This window comes from Balaenoptera musculus, chromosome 3, assembly GCF_009873245.2.
Source record: "Balaenoptera musculus isolate JJ_BM4_2016_0621 chromosome 3, mBalMus1.pri.v3, whole genome shotgun sequence".
Classification (NCBI taxonomy): domain Eukaryota; kingdom Metazoa; phylum Chordata; class Mammalia; order Artiodactyla; family Balaenopteridae; genus Balaenoptera; species Balaenoptera musculus.
The window spans coordinates 14,246,028-14,260,714 of NC_045787.1; the positions used below are offsets into that span (position 1 = coordinate 14,246,028).

The following is a 14,687-nucleotide window of genomic DNA, read 5'->3' on the forward strand; positions in this document are numbered from 1 at the left end:
GACTCGGGAGAGCCCAGGGAGCTTGCATGTGGGATCTTCCTGGACCAGGGATAGAACCCATGTCCCCTGCATGGGCGCTGGTAACACAGCGGTTCACGTTTATCAATACTCATCGAACTGGATATACGAGATTGGTACAGTTTACCGTAGGTAATTTGACCTTAATTGTTGGGGGCAGGGTGACTTCTAGATCCAAGAATGACTTCCGGATCTCAGGCTTGGGACCTGGTAGGATGGAGAGTCCACTTGCTAAGAATGAGAAGCACGAGAGGAGGAACATGTTTCTGGGAGAAACTCAGGAGGGACTGACGAGGTGCCACCCCTGAGATGCCCATCAGACACCTCCGTGATGATGCCTCAGGGTGCCTGGACACACGTGTGGAACTCAGAGAAGGTGGCAGGGGAGGCACTGAAGTCTGGGGAGTCATGCAGACGCAGAGAAGGAAAGGCAGGCTGGTCAGAAGATGAGGACGTGGAAGACGACGGAGGAGCCCGGAGAATGAGGGAGAAACCAGAATGATGGGGCAGCTCAGAGGAGGGCAGGGCAACGTGTGGAGAAGCGGGGCTGGAGACAAAGATGCATCTTTTTTTTTTTTTTTTTTTCAAAGATGGAACATACTAGAAACTTTTGAGTGGTAATGCTAATGATCCAGTAGAAAAAAAGAGGTCCAAGAATCAGGGGCAGTGAGGCTCAAAGATGGAGCAAAGTGCCCAGGAAAGCAGGGAGGAAGGATCAAAACACACCTGAAGGAAAGGGCCTCTGATGGCAACAGGACCCTTTATCCACCCCACAGGCTAGTCTCCCCTCCAGTGCGGGTATCGGCCAACTGTGGCCCCCAAGTCTGCCCTTCTGCGTGTTTTTATAAATAAAGTTTTATTGCAACACAGCCTGGCAGTTCACATGCGCTCTATCTACGAGCACTTCCGCACTCCAAGGGCAGAGTCGAGTAGCTGTAATGGAGCCGATCTCAGCCACGGAACCGAAAATATGTATGTCCTCCCTGGCCCTTTATAGGATACCTCTGCTGACACCTGACATTCTCCATCCTGTGAATCAAATTGCCCTGATTCATGTGATTTTCTCAAAATATATACTAATCACTCCACTGCTTGCTACAAGACTTTGGAAACTTCTCTACTGCCTAGAGGATTCGGTCCGCAGGTCTTAGCATGCAGGACAAAGCCCATAAGGTGAGCCCCTGCACCAGGAAGTGGCACTCTGTTCCGAAACTAACACAGGGAGACAGAAGTTCATGTCCTGTGCCTGTAGCTCATGCTCAAGTCTCCTTGGCAGGTCCCTCAACAGCTCCGAGCCTCTGCTCCCCCAGAGAAGGCTTCTGGTCTTTCTCAATGAATGGCAGTTCCCTCCTTGCCTTTCAAACACCAGTGCCTTCATGTCCTTAGCAAATCCCACACCTTACAGGCGTACCTTCTATTTGCATATGTTCCTTGTTCTTCCACATGTTTTTGCAAGTGCTTCTGTGCCCTTCCTCCCCTCTGTGCCTGCTGCTGTTCCCACGTACCACTGGGCTCATGATCACATGTCACTTTCTCTGAGATATATTTTCGATTCCTTGCTGAGCATCTATTGCCATCTTCTCTGAACAACCATGTACACATTTCTATTTTAGCATTAGGCAGGCTGTATTGAAATTACTTATTTACATCAGTTTCTTCCCATCAAAGCAAAAGTTCCTAAAGGGCAGTGATCGGGTCTTTTCTTTTTTAACAAGGTAAACTACCATTCGATATGAGCGTGGGGCATGCCCCATGCCTTATTCTGGGTGGTGCCCTTCTCACACAGGATGCAAGTTTTGGTCACTATTCCAATTCAATTATTTCTAAAATACTACTAGAATAGAAAAAGACCAAACACCCAATTATTATTCCAGAATATAAAAGACATAGTTAAGGAAAAAAATCACTCCAATTTTGGAAAACCAAAACTTCTGCCAAGCAAGCAGAGGTCCTAAACCAACAGTTGTTCCGCCCACCCATCCTTTGATTGACAGCTGTTGGATGCTGGTCCTTCTATCAGACACTGTCCTGGGCAATGAGTTGCACAGATGAATTAACCACAGGCCTTGCCGACACTACATTAAAAGTTCACGTATACTGAAAAGAGAAAAACAGACGAAACAAAATAGACTAAACTCTGCCTGCCCCAAATTGATATTAACTTAAAATGTACTAGGTCAACCAAGATCAAAATCTGACCTTGTCAGTTAGATTAAAAAAAAGCTCATGGAAGTTTTAAACATATATTTATATTTTAGAAACTATAATAGCATAAGCATTGGCTTAAACGTACACAAGAAGGGTAAAATAAAACTGGAGCTTAAGAGAGAGAAACTCTTGAAAGTGAGACCAACAAAACAGGCTTGGACTAGAATCCAGGAGACCAGCAGTGACACAGGCTCGTAAAGTGAGAGAAAAACTGATCTCCGTGGTCCCTGCCTAATTCCAAATAGGCTTATTTTCTGGTTTCATAGGTAATTAGCATGAAAGTTTTGAAAGTAGTAACATGTTGTAGCCACCAGGGGGCAGATCATGCCTGAGGAAATCTACATAGGGCTACTGTACTCTACAATTTCTATTTTTATACTCAATTTTCTCTTAATTCCCACAGCCCCAAGCCCCACTAAAAAAACTGCAAGAGGTCTATTAAAAACCAAAACACATTTTAATGAGAAATCTATTCTTAAAGACGCTGTTTCCTGAGTTACTTTAGATAAATACAGTTACTCTTTTCACATCAGCATTACACAATGAGAGCTTTCTGTCTGGGGTCCCCTCTTCCTTCTCCCTCCCGGCTAGCCCCGCCTTCTTTTTAAATACCATAGTCTTTGGCAGGAACATGCCAACCCCTTTCCGTTTTATTACACACACATATATATGCACGATGATCTCATTTGATTTTTCACTTTCTTCCCAAACTGCTCTGTCTAGCAAGTGATATATGAGTCATGCTCTCATTTTTTTCCACTGAAAGTAATAAACACAGCCAATTATCGATGGCAAATATTTAGGTACCTAAGTGTGGAAAACAACTTGATCTTCCTAAAATAGATTAAACTCTTTCTGTTAATCTTTCTTTTTTTCTTTCTGTTAATCTTATCAAACTATATTCTGTATGCTGAAATAGTGATCTTAAATTCTAACTCCTGAACTTTAGTGAAGTCATCTAAAAGAGCCCACAAATAATGCTTCTAGTCATAAGGCAAGTTAATTAATTGGGAAGGTGACTCTTAAAAGCTCTGTTTTTATACTAAGCGTTAGCTTCATTTTTGATTAACTGCAAGTTACAATGATTCATATTTACTGAAATGGATAAATGGACAGTCCCTCTATCCAAGTTGTTTCTACAGCCCATGAGCACCGTTAAGGTAATAAAGAGGAGAGAATGTATCTGCCCAGGTGCTTCCCTTCCCTTAAAGAAAGTAGCTGATAGAGGGAGGCAGGGAGAGACAATATGAACGTGTTCTACCTTGCACATTCATATAATTCTGATTTATTACAAACGAAGGACCCCAGAACAAGAGTAATGGGTAAATATTGCCAACAAGAAGAACACAGTCCCTGAAAGGAGCTGTGTGCGTGGCACCTGTAGGCATCATGATAGCGCCCGTGTCAGAGCGATGCCTGGAAAGTCCACGGCACAGCGTCCAAACGCACCGGAAATGTTGGCTGTTTTTGCTCATCCATCTTCAGTCAGATGCCACATAGGACAGTGTGAGCACCTCCCAAATGCCCTCCTTTCTCTCTCCAGGAGTTTCAAGGAGGGGCCTCCTCTGGCATGTGTACCCCCCACTCCCTTCCCCAAAGGAGGTGGTTTCTCTAGCAGGTGAACTGGCGGGAAGGGCTGGCCAGCTCCTCCCCATCTGGGAACTGGTTTCGACAGTGGTCCTGGCCACCAGTTACCTCTCTGTACCCCGACCAGGTGGGCCAGTCTGTCTGCAATTCGGGGCTCCCGATTGGCTGGGAGTCTAAAGCTGACATACGGCACTCCATCTGCCTCCTGCGCCTTACTTCCAACTGGGTCGGAAATCCGGGGGCAGAGAGGGTGGGTCTTATGTGTCATCCTCCCCAAATCCAAACACCCTTTCCCGTCCCCTTGAAATAATAATAACTGTTTCGCCACAAGTTGGGAAAGAAGATTTTGACATCTGTTTTCAATGGCTTTCTAGCCCCATCAGCAGTTTTAGTAACACTGTCGGGTCTCAGTAACAGCCGAGCTCCACGAATGAGTGCCCAGAAGGACACATGAGTGAAGGGCTTGGAGGTTCCATGGCGCTCAGCACGTCTGCTTTGGATCTCATCCGGGGGTGTTCTGATCATCACTAGAACATGATTCCAGTACAAATAACAGGAGCCAATAGGATGTCACTAGAATGCAGGCGATAAGACCTATTTGAATTACTCAATAAAAATTAAATATCTTTTTCCTACTGTATAGCACAGGGAACGATACTCAATATCCTGTAATAAACCATAATGGAAAAGAAAATAAAAAAAAGAATGTCTATACGTGTATAACTGAGTCACAGTGCTGTACAGCAGAGGTGGGCACAGCATTGTAAATCAGCTACACTTCAATCAATCAATCAATCAATCAATCAAATATCTTTAAAGTAATAAACTCTATTGATATTTTTTTTAGGAAGTTCCTAGCAGTAAGTGTTTGGAGAGTGAGGCGTCTGGCAGTTTATTTTAATAAATGAGTAAGACTCGGCTGAAACAGATGTCAAGACCCTTTTCCCTCAGCACCCCCCTACAAAAAATTAATTGAAATAAGCATGCCTTTCTATCATTCCCTCAACATATAACATAGTAAGTCCCACTTCTGTGGCTAATTCAAAGGTCAACTTTAGGAACACCCAATTAAAATCATTAAAAATTCTTAAATTTGGGAGATTCTACGGTAATCTTCTCATACTGGCAAAAACCAAAACCTTGCTCCAACAGACAAGCATTCTGATGAGTGCCCTAGAATATATAAAACAGTTTAAATTTGGAAGAACTATGCAATGTTTCCATAAGTCAATAGAAGGACCATGCCTGACCACTGGAATAAACCAAAGAATAACTCGTGTCTTTTGGAAGCTGTAGTTGTTGGGCTATTCAAAAGGGAAAACTCCATCTGAGAAACCTGGGGGTTGATGTGCTGATAAGCGGGCTCCGTGCCTGTGGTGGTTGCGGGCTGGTTACCTGATGAGGACGCACTGGTTGTCGTGGCGCTTCCACAGGCAGCGGTAGCACTCGTTGGCGATGGCGAAGACGTGCGGGGGCAGCTCGCCCAGGTGGCACCTGCTGTAGCGTTCCATGGCGTCCCGTGAGTACAGGCCGGCGATGGTCTTGTAGGGGTTCACGGAGGCGATGATGGAGCCGATGTAGGTCTGCGAGGGCAGGGGGTGGGGAGACAGGGACCCGGGTTACAGGTGGCACTCGGGGCTGGGGTGGGGGGGCGGGGAGTGGGTGGGCACAGGATCTCACCGCCACCCACGCTGGGGCAGAGATAGAAGCAGCTCAGCGCGGCTCCACGCCCGGAGGGGAAGAGATGCCACCTCTCACACCAGAGCCGCTGTCTGAGCTTTACCGGAATCCGCCGAGCGTACGTTAAGGGGACCAGGGACTCCTGATCCCCACTCACACATTTTTCCTTTACCTTTGGGGACAGATCTTGTGCAAAGGAATGAAGCCATTTCAAAGAGCACTGCAGTGAAAGGTAAACAAGAGAGAGGATGGTGACACAGTGAGGACCAAATCCCTATTCCCCAGTGATCTCCTGACCCCGATCTTCATCAGGAGGCTATTAGGAAACGGCAGGATTAAAGAAATAAGAGAAACAGGGCGGGGTGGTAGATGAAGAGTTACTGCTTAATGGGTACAGGGTTTCTGTTTGGGATGGTGAGAAAGTTCTGGAGGTAGACAGTGGTTATGGTTGCACAACATTGCCAATGTATTTAGTACACTGAATTGTACACTGAAAAATAGTCAAAATGGTAAATTTTATGTGACATATCTTTAACTTTTAAAAAGTAACAAGACCATTTTGAAAGCACTAGGTATTCTTTCAGTAATCTCAAACACCGTGTGAAGTGCCATGTAACTTATCTGGAAAATAGCTGACTGGCAATCTTATCTTTACTGGAACCAAATCCAGGCCAGAAATTAAGCAAAATCTTCAGAGTAGCAAAACAGAGGCTACAGAGTTATTAAAGCAAAATGCCTCATGCCTCCTCCATATGGACATAAACTACTCACTTGTCCTTCTTCAAGAAAGGCTAACGAAGTTTGACTGTCAGACACAAGTGAAGCAGCAGATGAGAAGGGGTGGGGGTAGGACCCTGCAGCCACCACCACCTACCTGCCAGCTTCTGTGGTGTACACACTGCACCACGGGCTTGATGGAGAGCTATGGGCTGATTCTGCCCCCTCCCCCAATTCATGCATTGAAGCCCTAACCCCCAGTACCTCCAAATGCAAGTATATCTGTAGACAGGACCTTTAAAGAGTTGATTAAATTAAAATGAGGTTGTTCAGGTGGGCCCTAATCCTGTCCTTATATGAAGACAGAATTTGGATACACCAAGAAACACTGGGGACGTATGTATGTGCACAGGAAGACTATGTGAAGAAACAGGAAGAAGGCGGCCGTCTGCAAGCCAAGGAAGGAGCCCTCAGGAGAAACCAACCCTGCTGACACCTTGATCTCAAACTTTTGAGGCTCCAGAGCTGGGAGAAAATAAATGTCTGTTGTTTCAGCCAGCCAGTCGGTGGTCTTCTGTCATGGCAGCCCGAGCAGACTAATACACAGGGCCTGACCCTTTCGCCACTCACAATAACCCTAGCAGGTTCATGGTGTTATTACACCTACTTTTCAGAGGAGGAAATTGAGGCAGAGTGATAAAATTTTGCATTCGGCCACACAGCCAGTAAGTGGTAGAGGTGAGATGTGAATGCGGGCAACCTAATTCCAGAGCCTTCTCTTCACATTCACCGGCAGGGGGTGGTAACACAGCAGAGCAGAAGAAAAGCAAGAAACACTGGACAGAAAGTCTAAACATCCTGAGTGCATCTGTACCATATTATAGCAATTTGTAACCATTTATATTCACAGTGACTGCCAGGAACATCAAGTATCGTGTGTCCCGTCTTAACTGTTTTCAAATGTAAGGAGGTCTATAACATGTTTTGGAAATATTTTGAACCAAAACAAGGTTAAAAAGGTCAAAGAGTTATTACTATATGACCCAACAATTCTACTCCTAGGTATGTACCCAAAAGAATTAAAAACAGGTACTCCAACAAATACACAGAAGCATCATTCGCAAGAGCATGAAGGTGGACACAACCCAAATGCCCATCATCAGACAGATGGGTAAACAAGATGCGGTACACTTCCACACACTGGAATATTATGCAGTTGTGCAAAGGAATGAAGTACTGATACAGGCTACAATGTAGATGAACCTTGAAAACATGACACTAAGTCAAAGAAGCCAGACACAAAATGTTCACACATCCAGAGCAGGTAAATCCATAGAGACAGAAAGCTTGGTGGTAGTTACCATGGGCAGAGGGGAGGGTGGGGCGAGGCAGGACTGGGGCGTGACTGCTTTGCAGGTACAAGGTTTCCATCTGGGTGATGAGAACATTTTGGAACTAGACAGAGGTGCTGGTTGTACAACACTGAATGTACTAAATGCCACTGAATTTACTTTAAAGTGGTTAGTTTTCTGTTATGTAAATTTCACTTCAATTTAAAAAAAATTAAAAGACGTGGAGCTTTCATGTATGAATGTTCAGGTCTTTGGAAACCTCCACTCTCTAGAGAGGCCACTTTTCCCCGTCATAGCACCATGGGGAGGATGTGGCCAGAAAGAAAGTTGGAAGCTTTTTCCTCTGGGGAAGGAAAGGGTCCTACTTCTAAAGGAGAGCAGAGAACCAACCGCATGGTTCCCTGGAGGATGCCAGACACCCTCTATCAACGCCTTGGCCACAGGTCCTGGTGGCTTCTTTTCCATCGACTGTTTGCACAGGTGAGGCAGGCAGGTACGTGATGCTTGAGGCTCTGGGTGTCTGGTCCCTTCCTCTGGTTGGTCTAGAACGTCAGGCCTATTTCTACCTTTCCAGTAGCTGTATGCGTTATTATTTTTATTCTGTGAAATATCAAGACTGTCCATTTTCCTGTGAAACATGTTCTTTTTCCTACTCTGGCGGAAGTCAAGACAGTCAGTGCCGTCCCTCTTTATACAGATAGGTAGGCGTGCTGCCGACCCCCTTTCTCAGCTACAAGTGAAACAGAAGAGCCACAGTCAGGGCGTCAACTTGACTATTAAAGTCAAGTAATGTTAGAAGAGTAACCCATCATGAACGTACCTTTTTAAGAAAATAACATGCCTAAATCGTGAAAAGTTTTGCACTCCCCATTCATAACGTGTGTGTACGGTGGTCGTAAAATTCTGAGATGAGACTTTGTAAAAATGTATTGATTCACTCATGACAAACCTCATAAGCTTTTACTAAACGCTTTCCTTTGAAAGTGATTATTTTGGTCAAAACCTCCTAGACATGCTACCCCTTCCTGGTTGGGGAACTAGTCTCTCAGCATGGCTTAAGGCCGGGGTCCCCCAGCCCCGGGCCGTGGACCGACACCGGTCTGCAGCCTGTTAGGAACCGGGCTGCACAGCAGGAGGTGAGCAGCGGGGAAGCTTCATGTGCCGCTCCCCATCACTCACTTTACCGCCTGCACCATCACCCCCCCATCCCCGTCCGCGGAAAAACTGTCTTCCACGAAACCGGTCCCCGGTGCCAAAAAGGTTGGGGACCGCTGGCTTAAGGTATCACTCACCCTGATAGCGTGGATGACGTGGATTTCGTATGGGGGCAGAACACCCAAGGCTTGTCAGCAGAGATGAAGACAGAACATCCGCAATGGTCCTAACGCCTAGTTTTGCTTTTGAGTAATTCACATTGCACTTGGCCCAATGAAGTAGCTGGAAGGTGTTTCAGAAGGACAGTGTGGTCGGCGGTGTGGCAGTTACAGATGACACACGTCTGCCTCGCACCCAGTCTCCGGTGATTCCAGAGGAATGAAGCCGGCCTCTCTGAACAGCAGACGGTCAGCACTGAGGCAGCCCCCAGGGTGGCAAGGATTCTGCTGGCGGTCACGCCGGGGGGACCCCCTAACGCATCACGTACCTTCCCAGACTGAGCCCGGTCACCGCCGTGCAGTGGGAGCTGGCCCGTGAGCTGATGCCCAGCCAGTGTCTCTGGCTCAAAAATCATTCCAACACGTCTAAAGACCGTTCCACTGTTGAGTCGCCATCTTATATAATTTGCAGCTGACAGTAACTTCAACCAATGCACTCACATGTGCCAACAGGGACAGCCAAAAACCGGACTGAATTTGAGCCCAAACTCAATAATCTGATATCTCTCCTTTAAAAAAAAAAACAAAACAAACTAAAGAATACATAAAATGTGTGTTTGGCTGGTATGGAGAAAGAATCCAATTTTTTAATAGTTATTTTTTAAGATTATAGGAAACCTTGCCTCATTTAGAGTTAAAAATGTCTCCTACTGTAAGCACCTCCACTTAGTTCCAGACATAAATTAGGCTCTTAAAACACGAATGCACACGTTTTACTGTTTCACCTTCTCACTAATGACCTGAGTCATTTCTTAACAGGCTTGTCACCAGATTTCAAATGACAATTAAGTCTACAGGTTTCCAAAACAACTTTACTGACATTTCAGAACTGTGGGACACAGAGGACAATCTGACCTACCCAGACACACTGTCGCACACCCTCATTTGCTCCGACATAACCTTGACCTGCGGGCAGCGCAGAGGCCACGCGTCTGCCTCTTCTGACAGAGGAAGGAACAGAGCCAGTGAGTGAGGGCGAGGGCAGGATCCTGGATCCTGGTTGTGGGGTGCTGCCCTCGGGTCTGTGATGACGCCCTTCCCCACTCACCCGTGTACAGCATGGAACCGTCCCAGACTCTCCAGCCACGTCGCCAGTGGCCACTGTCTCCATGTGCTGTACACCCCACTTTCAATTAACTCTAGAATCAACCCCCTTTTTCTCCATCTCCGCCGCCCTGGCCTCACTTGCTCAGATGTCCCCGAAAGCCTCCTTCCCCACTGATCTCCCACTCAGTCTTGCATGTTCAATCCCAGCTCCACGTGTGACAAATGAACATCTGAAAACAAAAACTCTCCTGTATAAAACTCTTCAAATAGCCCCACAATCTTCAGGGCCGACCCACAGGAATATTCAGGAAGAGAGTCTGAGCGCCCAAGTCCTAATGAATTATTCTCCTGACAGTTACAGGAGTGGGGACCGCTTCAGCTACGTAACTCACTGAGTTTTCATTGTTTGTGCCCATATTCGTGCCAAAGGGTACTTCTGAATCTCCCTAAAAGGAATGTGTAAAACAACGTGGCAGCAAGAGTCACTGTTCCTATTGGTTTATTCAAATTAGGTGAAATGGTTGAGGTCCATCAGCAAAAATAATTACAGCCAGGGCACCTTTATCTTCTCTCCCCCTACTCTGAACATACCACTCTGCATGGATTATTTTGTCATTAAAACAAAGGCTGCATGGGTAAGAGATTTGCGGAATAATAAGGAAAGTTCAACATGTAATGTAAGTAAATATGGAAACTGGGAATGGAGGGGGTAGACGAGCCGAGCTGTAAGTTAAGTACCAAGTGAGGCAAAGACACAATGCAGTAAGAAATCCTAAGAGTTGTGAGACAACAGTGTGTTCCATGCTCGTACCATTGGTCACTCTATAAAAAGGTATTTTTTATTACTGCCCCCAAAACCACCATGATAACGCCATGCACTTTGGAACTCTGGATACGTGCAACTCTCAAACACCAGGAGGGGCCAGGTGCTGGTTTCCTCATACTGGATTCCAAATTCCATGAGAATAAATCTCCTGGTCATTTTAATGGCTTTTCAGAAATAGAAAGTATATTCTATTTTGAAGCACGTAAAAATTTTTTTCTAGTCAGAAAAGTTCCACACAACTCACCAAAAAAATACATTTCCTTGCCCATTTTAATAACCTGGAACAGATGCAGTGCCTATTGCTATGAAACACTGGGAGAAATGTGCTGCATTGCTTCAGTGCAGAATCTACCAATTCAAGGTTTTCAAAAGGCATAAGGGTATAATACCTATATCTAGTCCCCCACCAAAAACAACTGGGTATAACTAAGAACATTAAAAGTGACCCAGTGGCCTCAGATGCACTCTGCTGGTAGAAACGGAGGATCTATGTTACCATTGGGAAGTCACTATTCCAACACAGGAAGAAATGATGGAGACAGCAAGGTTTGGTCAAGTCAGAAGACTTGAAGTCCTCACCCTGGACCTACCTTCCCTGGTACACTGCTTAACCCCTCTAGGCTCGAGATTCCAATCAGTAATAATAATACGTCCTCTGGTACCCCACCCGATTACCATGTGAAAGTATTACGTAAGTCACAGGTATGTATTATAGTTTTTGTTAATGAAAACAAAACTACAATGGCTTTCCATCATGTGGGTCTGAAAAGCTGGATGGAGATCAAGTAATCTGAAATGTACTAGGGAAACTGGTTCAAGTCAGTGCCACAACTCTTCTAAAGGGAAGGACTTGTTAAGAAGTGGGAACCGGGCTTCCCTGGTGGCGCGGTGGTTAAGAATCCACCTGCCAATGCAGGGGACACAGGTTCGAATCCTGGGCCGGGAAGATCCCACATGCCGTGGAGCAACTAAGCCCGTGCGCCACAACTACCGAGCCTACGCTCTAGAGCCCGTGAGCCACAACTACTGAGCCCGTGTGCCACAACTACTGAAGCCCGCACGCCTAGAGCCCATGCTCCTCAACTAGAGAAGCCATTGCAATGAGAAGACTGTGTACCGCAACGAAGAGTAGCCCCCGCTCGCCACAACCAGAGAAAAGTCCACGTGCAGCAACGAAGACCCAACGCAGCCAAAAATTAAAAAAATAAATTAAAAACAAAAAAAAGTGGGAACCACTAGCCAGATTTACTCCCCACCCACCATTCTCCTCTTTCCTTCTCTCTCGATCATCACAGCTAAACATAGCCATGACTTACTTCCCCAGATCTCTATCTTGAATGCAGCTTCAGTTTTAAATTGCAGATCTGTATACTCAACGGCCTGCGTGGGCATCTCCACTTGAATGCCCCTAAGCCCAAACTCAACATGGACAAGGCTGAGCTCCCCCAACACCTGCCTCTTCTCACACAGTCACATCTTCACAGATGGCACCATGGTCTACCCAAACGGTTGATCCAGAAACCTAGCAGTCATCCTATAAAAGTCAGCCTACTGTCTGCCCCCAAACCCAATCAAATACCTAGATTCTACCTCTTAGTATGTTTCATACTCCAGCTGCCCCAGGATTGGTTTGGAACCCCATCATTTCCCATCTGGTTTGCTGGTCACCTCTCCTCCTAGACCGGTTATACCCGCTGGACTCATCCATCACCTGCAGCCAGACTGACTGAGTTTTCCCAAAACTCACCTTTGACACTGTCCCCTACCAGCCTTCATAAATGAATTCAAGGTCACTAACTCACACACAGTGCCCTTCTTCACCTGCTCTTGACCACCTTGCCAGCCAGCTGCACACAACCTTCACTGCAGCATCTTGCATGTCCTGCAGCTGGACGAATGCACCACGTTATCTGAAATCTGTGCTCGTGCTGATCTTCTGCCAGGAACGAGCCACCCTCCCTCTTGGATGAATTCCTCTAGGAATTCCTTCAAAATTCGGCACAATTAGTGCCTCAGCTGGAAATTATTTTCTGACCCCCCCACCCCCCGTACCTCTTCCTGCGATGCTCATTCTTTGTGTTCCCAGCACTTTTATCACACTCATTGCCACCCTGAGCTACTGTCAAAGATTTGCTGTGTCTGCCTTCATCAATAAGCTAGGAGGTCCTGGTGGGACAGTGCCTTTCATTTATTCAATCTTTCAAGAAACAATTACCATGAGCAAGATGAATTTGGCATCCTTGGGAGTCTCACACACAGCCTGGCACACAGGCAGGGCCAAATGAACATAGATATATTAGCGGCACAAAAATTCACTGCCAATCCACCAAACAGGTTCCTGTTTTAACTGCATTCTCGTGCTCTACAGCCACCTTCTCCCTAACAAAATTACTTGCCATCCTTGTCCAATTAAACAATTAAAACCGTTAAGCGTGCAAGTTAGTTGAAAAGAAAACTTGATCACAACCGATAAATCAAGATGTTACTAAATTCAAGCTCTTATATTTAGAAATGACATTTCCATTTAATTTGAGTGAATTTCTGACTCATATTCCCTCCTTGTTGAGAGGAATCTGACCCAAAAGAGGCAGGAAAGGGGAAAAAAAATTAACAAAAACAAAGTTCTTAATTGCCACCATCATGTGCCGATGTAGAAATGGCAACTCAAGAGCATAAATGTTTGGTCAAGTTTAAAAATACAGAGAGTCAGACGGATGGTTACAATCATCTTTTGGCAACACCAGTCTTGATTTCATGTGGAAAAAAAAAAAACAAAAAAAAAAACACCCTGACAAACCACACTGTATTCAGCTGTTCCTGGTATGAGACAAATGCCAAGCCTGTTGGCCATCCGGTCTTCGGGCCATCCATGAGAGGCGCGCTGTTACTTGACACTGGCTTTGGAAAGGGACAGAAAACAACCCCCAAAAATGTTCTCTGGGAAGACTGAACTCAAGGAAATGAATCTCAGCTTTAGATTTGCAGGCCTGCAACAGTGAACTCCACAGCCGGCCCTGCCCGGCGTGAACACTGCGGGCAGCCCAGGTGAACTCACTTGCGATCCACACGCCGTCTTCAACTGGCTGCTGCCTCCCAACACCTTTTGCAGGCTTCGAAGTTCATTCAGGAACAACATCAAACACATTTACAGATTCGGTCTGGAAGGCCACCTAACCAGAGGAGTGTATTTTTGAAACACCTAAAAATACATGAGCTGTGAAGCGTCTTCTGTGCTTACACCAGCAGTTATCTTTAGACACAGCCCCACTTCTTCAAATGGGCTCGTTTGACTCTCAGCTCTGCCCCGTTTGTCCGGCAAGACCAACAAACGAACCCATGAGGTGGGTGGAAGAGAGCAGGGCTTCCTCTGGAGCCTCCCCGAGCCCATAATTGCAGCCGAACCCCAAGGCTCCCTGCGGCCTCACCCTGATGTGTTTCCAGCCATTCCTTAGAGGCTGGGAGAGGAGGCTCGCCCATGCAACTGACCCAGAGCAGGATGAACCTTATGACGGAGACAGCGTGTTTCTCTTCCACTGGGCAGAAAACAAAACTGCCACACCACAGAGCCAGGCCGGCTGCTCCTCCACTGTGGACCCGGAGCTGACAGTCAGTACAACAGAAGCCTCAGCTGCTCTGGTCCACGTGGTGTGGACAGAATCTGAAATGATCCGGGTTCCAGAGAATACAGTGCAACAGGCGTCCAGAACCCAGCCCGTCTCGCCCACTCTCCTCTCCTGGCGGAGCTGCCAGCACTGCGCTCAGGGCCATCAGGGCCCGACAAGGCTGGGCGTCATCACCGCCAGCCCTGCTCCTTCACCTCCTCCGCCACACGTCTCATATCTAATTTCCTCTCGCGCACCGCCATCTCTACCCTGGTCC

General features: G+C 46.4%; 1 protein-coding gene across 1 annotated transcript in view; it reads right to left on the reverse strand.

The window, feature by feature from the left end:
* The window catches only part of MYO10 (myosin X), a 214,682-nt gene that overhangs the window by 99,627 nt on the left and 100,368 nt on the right, over nucleotides 1-14,687 (reverse strand). The window contains 1 exon segment of the mRNA XM_036845816.1: nucleotides 5,209-5,396. Coding sequence (XP_036701711.1) covers nucleotides 5,209-5,396 — 188 coding nt within the window.